Source organism: Wolffia australiana, chromosome 11 (assembly GCF_029677425.1).
Source record: "Wolffia australiana isolate 7733 chromosome 11, ASM2967742v1".
NCBI classification, from domain to species: Eukaryota; Viridiplantae; Streptophyta; class Magnoliopsida; order Alismatales; family Araceae; genus Wolffia; species Wolffia australiana.
In genome coordinates, this window is record NC_135845.1 from 12,959,487 (window position 1) to 12,966,543 (window position 7,057).

The 7,057-nt window shown below is 42.9% G+C and overlaps 1 protein-coding gene across 1 annotated transcript; it reads right to left on the reverse strand.

Annotated features, from left to right (window-relative positions):
* Window positions 1–266: 266 nt before the first annotated feature.
* On the reverse strand, window positions 267–937 carry LOC144709680 (early nodulin-like protein 1). The gene is made up of 2 exons (XM_078583293.1): window positions 704–937; window positions 267–635 (listed from the first exon to the last, which is right to left on the reverse strand). The coding sequence occupies exons 1-2, from the start codon at window positions 870–872 to the stop codon at window positions 277–279; spliced, it is 528 nt and encodes a 175-aa protein (XP_078439419.1). The 5' UTR covers window positions 873–937; the 3' UTR covers window positions 267–276.
* Between the last annotated feature and the right edge of the window lie 6,120 nt (window positions 938–7,057).

Consider the following 7,057-nt stretch of genomic DNA (forward strand, 5'->3'; position numbering starts at 1 on the left):
AAAACATTTGAAATTCAAGTTTTTTTAGAAAAATAGACTTGATTAAAAAAGTTATTCTTTATACTATTTTCATTCTTTTTTGGTGACTACGTGTTACATAACTCAAATATAGTTATAAAGGCAAACTTTTGTTGATTAATTTTCTTCGCATTTTGTTGTTGAGAATGCTTCCCACGCGACTTCGCCTTTCATCCAACTGTCATATTTCACATATAGCGTGAAGTCCCTTCATGCTTACAAGCTTCGATCTTCTAAGAGATCGCAAACGATCAATTTCTAGAGCACGAATACGGCAAGGACAACCAAAGTCGCAACCATACACGAACAAACTCCGTAAGAAGAACCGGCGGAGACCGGCGGCGGCGCTTCCGCTTCTGGCCCTCCGGCTGCCGCCAATCCCGCCGGCGCCGCCGCCGGACCCCGCGCGGCCCCATGCACAGCCATCACCACCACCACCATCTTCTGCCCCTTCTCACATTTCCCGGCTCCGCCAATGAAGAAGAAAGCTCCCCCCCTTGTCAGCCGAAACACCGTCTCCCCGCCGTGGAAACTCTCTATCGGTTTAGACGTGTTGCAAGTACGATAATCCGCGTTATCGACTTCCAGCACAGAGTCCTCCTCCTTGTACCTAAACACTGTATCAATTTTTTTCTACGAACTTTCAGTAACTCCGGGATTGATTTTAAAAGCTGATAAGACGTACCGAGGTTGTCGTTGATCTGAAACCTGTTTCTACTCGCCCACTTGTTGAAGTCCTCTGAAGGGTTCTCCACCCATCCGTCCCTGCCGCCGACGGTAAAGTTGTGTGCTTTGGAGGAGCCAGCCATCGATGCTGCCAAGAGGACGGCCAAAGCTGTTAGCTGGAGCTTCATCTTGGCCTCTCGGCTATGGTGTTGTGTTCTCGGGGCGATAACGACGAGAGGAAGAAGAACTTCGAACGGGAAAGAATGACCACGTGTTACACGCAGAAGGTCTTTTGAACGCGTGGCTAGCCGTCTCATCGACGTGATCTGAGTTCTAGTGTATGTGGACGAAGACGAAACTCTAATCGTCATCGTTCTCATCCGAGAATAATTTCGTCATCATCTTGATGCCATCCAGCCATCGACCAGAGAAGAGGCATGTGAAGAGGAGTGAGGACCGGTTTAAACCGACCGAACCAGGACCATATGCCTTCCATTTGGGGGTGGACTGTAGGGTTGGGCAGGTTAAAGTCTAAGACTCAAACTGGGCCAGAACGGGAAGTAAATTATTAGATGTTTATTAAAAAATTTTAAAAAATTAACTTGCCAGTAAGATTTTTGATCAGCTCAGTGGTAGATGATAAGTCTAAATTTAGGGTTTTAATGTCGTTATTTTAATTCTGACTTAACCTCAATATTGATGAAAATTTTTCTACTTAAATACTTTATAATGAATATAGAGAACGTAAGGGGTCAATCCACAGAGAGGCAGAAATTTAATTTTAGAATTTTTTCTTGAGCTTAAAATGAAGAAGGACCCTGCTACACGGGCAACCGGTTGCCCCAAAGGAATCTTGGGCAACCGGGACACGTGGAAAAAACCACGTGTCGCCCAAGGATTGGGTCCTTAATCCTCTCTCTCTCTCTAAAAACCAACCGATTGCCTCCTTTTTTTTGGCGCTCTTCTTTCACGCTCTCTCGCCCATTTCATTTTCCTATATTCTCCCTCTTCCCGGCGATTCTCCGGCGATCCTCAGATTGGAGACCGAACCTGGCTGGGAATCAAAACTCCGAAAGCATCGGAGATCGATTTGGTCACATCCGACACCAACGGGTAGTTCAAATCTCCGAGACCGCCGGACTTCCTGTCGGTTTGGACCCAAGCGAGATGGGAGAACTGCGATTTTCAGAGGAACAGAGTCTCACTTAGTTCACGATTAAGAGCGGAGCAATTGGCTACTTCTTCAAAAATTGTATTCATAAAAGTAAAAAAGATGAAACAACTTACCACACTGTCGATCGAGACACCCAGAATCTCAGTGTTCAGCTTCTTAAACTCCGCGTATCGGTCGCTGAATCGACGAGATTCAGCCAGATAAAGCTAGCTAATTTAACTGTTTTGCTATGTTTTGTGCATGGACTAACCCGTGGGGCAAACGAAGGTGAAATCAAGCGGGTAGAAGAATAGGATCACGTACTTCTTCCCGATGTAGTCGGAGATGAATGCAGCATAATGTGCAAATCATCCAAACCACATCAAATGTCTGGCCCTTGAAAAACAAAAGTATACCTGTATCAGTTTTCCCCCGAATGAACAACAAAATGCAAATGAATTACACACTATTCTGGTTTGTAAAATTTCGAAATTTACCAAACAATTTCTGGTTAATTTATAGCAGTTCCCTCATAAATTTACTTTCCAAATAAGTACATAGAACCATTTCAGATTCTGTTTTTTTTCTCCCATTTCGGATGCTGCGCACGTATTTTTTTATTAAACAAGCATTTTTCAAACGGCATATGTTCGACCAGTTTACAGAATAAGTCATATCGATTCCGAATCATATATTTGTCGTGTTATTATGCAACATGTTTCGATATGTGTTTCTATACGAGTTTGAAACAATGAAAATATGTACTATATTATCTAATCTCCGGCTCAGGATGGTCTAATATTGGTTATATTGCTTGTGCGTTATTCTTTTCCCAAATTTTATGATTTAATCGGTGGAAAAGAAATCTTGGCATATCGGCTCGTCGTTGCATGGTTTCCAAATGTGGAAAAGAAATTTAGTTTGTGTGCATCGTATTCATTTGTGTACATTCTATGCGATTTTACCACTAGAAATGTAACGTTTGGAATTGATTAATAAACGAAAATGACACTAATGTATCTGGCGGAAAGAATAAGAGTTAACCGGGATGAGTAGAACAAGGCACGTTACTAATAAATCAAACATGCTGAATATTTTACTGGAGTGCTTGTTCATCTCAATGAGTGAAAATTAATGTCTGATAGTCCGTGATTGTGAAGATATCGACAAGTGATCCTAAGCACGGGGACAACTTCTTTGCGCAGGGGCCATGAGATAGCTCAAAGTCAGCTTTGCGTCGACTTTAAAATCAAGGAGAACTAATCTTATACTGCTTGAAGAGGCATGAATCTCAGGGTCTATATGCCAAGGAGAACTCAAAAACTTCATTTTTCGGCGATCAACGGGCACACCAGCGATTTCAATTCCTGAACTCAAGCAGGACTTCAGCGATTTCAATTCCTGAACTCAAAGGGCACACCAGCGATTTCAGCGATCTCCAAATCACACGGCGCAGCTGTGTCGCGCAGATGGGCACGAGAGATGGCCGCGCGGGCGCCGGACATCAGGATGCGCGCGAGGGGACCGCGCGGATGCCGGTCGGCAGGGCGCGCGCGCGAGAGGGCCGCGCGGCTGGGCGAGGGTGGGCGCCGGGCGCGCACAGATGCGGGATGGGTTGCAGCCGCCGGACACGTACAGGGCAGCTGCGTCAAAAAAAATGAGGCAACCGGTTGGTTTTTAGAGAGAGAGAGGATTAAGGACCCAATCCTTGGACGACACGTGGTTTTTTTCCACGTGTCCCGGTCGCCCAAGATTCCTTTGGGGCAACCCCTTGCCCGTGTAGCTGGGTCCAATGAAGAAAGTGAGTTGAAAGATGAGAAATATAATTTCTGGGACTTTTTTGGATTTATATATAATTTTGTAATTTTCTATCATTTAAATTGAAGCAGAAATACAAGGAAAAACAATTAAGAAGATTTGATACTAATTTTTCTAATTTTAATTAACAGCAGAAATTGAATAAAAATATTTTAGAAATTTCTAGAATTAAATTCACAATTAAAACCACTAGAAATAATGAAAACGAGAGTTAAAGATTTTTATAATTTTTATAAATGCTAAAATGACTAGAAATTGATTATATTAATTTAGAGAAAATTTATGCATTTTTATAATTAAATTCACAACACATAGTATTTAGAAAAATTTAGGGGTTTTAAAAAATTTTCTCCAATTTTTAAATGCCAAAAAATATAAAATTTTTCTTTTCCGGCAATCGCCAGCGACACTGGGTGGTGGCACTAGCACCGGCGGCTTCATTTTGGGCCTTTGGATAACAGGCTTGGTCTAGTACGTGTATGACGTACCTTTTCATGACTTAGTGAATTTTGGCTAAGTCCTGACTCAATTGGGCCTAGCCCCATTGGGCTGACCAACTAGTCCACCATACACGTACTAGACCAGCGGATGGGCAAATTTTGCATTCCTTCGGCCGGCAGTTGCGCACGCTACCCCCATTCGGATTTTTCTGACATCATATTTTGACGGATTTTTCTGACGTCATACTCTTGGGGGAATTAATTTTATGATTTCGAATAGACTTTTACGACTTTTGATGTTACATTTGTGGGGATATGGATTTTCTAAGCCAAAAAATATTTATTTATTATATTTTACCACATAGTAATATGTGTATAATAAATTATTAATGTATTTTCACCGTAAAAATGCTTCCGCTTCCCCCCACGTGTTGCCATTCTATTCATTGAATGGGACCAATCAAAAGCATTCACAATGATTAGTTGTGCTGTTCTCACTCTCTCGTTCTCACTATTAAGGAGACAACCTACATCCTGTTCAAGTCAAGAGATGACGTGCAGACCCGGCAAGAGTCGCCGTGAAATGGTTGCATTTGGAAACAGTAATAAAATGGTCCGTTGCTATAACTGAATCACAACGATCCACAATGAAATGGTCTCATTTTGAGACTATAAATAACCCTGTAGTGTTCTTGTTTCTGTGACGCTTTCTTTCTAAAATGCATTTCCCATGGCAGCGGCTCCGCCTGTCGCCTTGTCCGTCCTCTACTCCTTTCTACCTTCTGTTTTGTAATGTTTTAGCCTAAATGGAATGATGATCGAAGATCGTGAGATGCCCCTTTCTCTTCTTCTCCACTTACTCTTCTTGATCTGTTATTGGCATCTCACGTTTCTTAGCATGGTATCAGAGCTATATGCCTTACGACAATGCTCAAGATCGTGTGACTATGTTGCTTAGGCACAGAAAATATCTACCAAAGAGTTCTCTATCTTGTTTGACATGAGATATTTCTTTATCAGTAGTAATTTTGCCAGCATCAGCAGCGATATTGTTTTTTTTTCAAGAAGAAGTAGTATGGTTATTTGCGGCATTGAGGAGAAGCAGATTAAATCTACAACCAGCCGTCGGGAAATTTCATTTGTGCGGTCCCATCTATAATGAAATTTTGTTTGAGAAAGAAGTGGACTACAATATCCCTCTTGAACTCGGCAAAGTTTTTCCCCCTGAACTCAGTAATTCTTGCATAATCTGGGCGCATAGATTCCAGCGACGCCCTTCTGAAGACTCAATGAAGATTGGAAGGCATAGAGAGCCTCTTGGGTTATTACATCTTTAAGATTGGAGTAAGTCTCTGTCTTAACCATACACTCCACGATCATTGCCAGGGGAGTCAGACGCCACCGGATTCGCCACGCTCATCTTTACAAGTAGAAGATTGGAAGGGGGTGACGCATTCTATTGGTTCACATATCCAACATTTGTAGGCCTCAAGATGTGTTCAAGATTGGTTACTTGCACAGAGATTATGGTGTGTCAAGCAAAAGAAAGCATTTTTGGATCTCCGATTGGAGACAGAAGGATGACAATATGAGCTGTTAGCTCCATCTCCTAACATGCTACCGTGAATTGCCATCTCCATTGGTCCCAAATTAAGATTACGGCAACATAATATGAGTGACCAGGGATCATTGCCAATTTTTTACCTACGAAAAAAGAAATGAGGCCTACGAACCCAATTAACAACGGGATTTGGAAAGACCAGCCTATTGAGGCAACCGCAGCTAATTGGCTATGGCCAAACTATCTATGAATGAATTAGTTTTTTTTTTAAGGCTTGGATGCTGAGGATGCAATGCACTTCCAAGGCCAAGCTTGGGAGACCCTGGCCTAACAAGCCTCTGCCTATTAGTGAACCTCCAACCTATACGACCTCTTTAACAAGCCCAATGGTTGTTCCAATCATGGTCATGAGGGGGGATATTAAGGAGACAACATACATCCTGTTCAAGAGCTGACATGAAGACCCGACAACGGTCCCCGTGAAAGAGTTGCATTTGGAAACATCAATTAAATGGTCTGTTGCTATAACTGAATCACAACAAGCCGCTGTGAAACGGTCTCATTTCGAGACTATAAATAACCCTGTGAGGCTTGTTTCAGTGAGGCTTTTCTTTCTAAAATGCGTTTCCAGGGTGCGGCTCCGCCTGTCACCCTGTCCATCCTCTACTCTTTGTTTCTATCTTCTGTTCTGTATTTTTTTAGCCTAAATAGCATGATGATTGAAGTTCATGAGATGCCTCTTTCTCTTCTTGATCTCATATTGACATCTCATGGTTCTTAACACTCACTCTCTCTCTCTCTCTCTTATTCTCTCTTTCTAGTGCTCTCATTTCTCCCTTTCTCTCTCTACCTCTCGTTCTCACCGGTTCTCTCTCTCTCTCTCGTTTGTTCTCTCTATCTAATGCGCTTGCTTCTCCGTTTCTCCCTCTTTCACTCGCTTGTTCTCTATCGCTTCAGTACTCTCGTGCTCTCCCTTTCTCTGTCTCTCTCTAGGGCTCTCTCTCATTCTCTCCCTTTCTTTCTCTCTCTCTCGGGCTCTCTCTGGTTCTCTACCTTTCTCTCTCTCCCTCCCTCTGGCTCTCTTTTCGTTCTTTCTTTCTCTCTTTCTTGCTTCCCTGGCCCTTCTCGTTCTTTCTTTATCTCTCTCTCTCTCTCTCTGTCATGCTCTCTCATTCTCCCTCTAGCTCTCTCTCGTTCTCTCTTTCTCCCTCTAGCCCTCTCTTGTTATCTCTTTCTCCCTCTCTCGCTTGTTTTCTCTCTCTCGTTCTCCCGTTCTCTCTTTCTCCCTCTCTCGCTTGTTTTCTCTCTCTCGTTCTCCCGTTCTCTCTTTCTCCCTCTAGCCCTCTCTTGTTATCTCTTTCTCCCTCTCCCGCTTGTTTTCTCTCTCTCGTTCTCCCGTTC

What these genes read in the sequence shown, in the direction of transcription:
- LOC144709680 (XM_078583293.1), bottom strand. Translation starts at nt 872, where the DNA reads ATGAAGCTCCAGCTAACAGCTTTGGCCGTCCTCTTGGCAGCATCGATG. An exon ending in TCAGATCAACGACAACCTCG is followed by an intron (nt 636 to 703) that starts GTACGTCTTATC and finishes AAATTGATACAG; the next exon opens with TGTTTAGGTACAAGGAGGAG.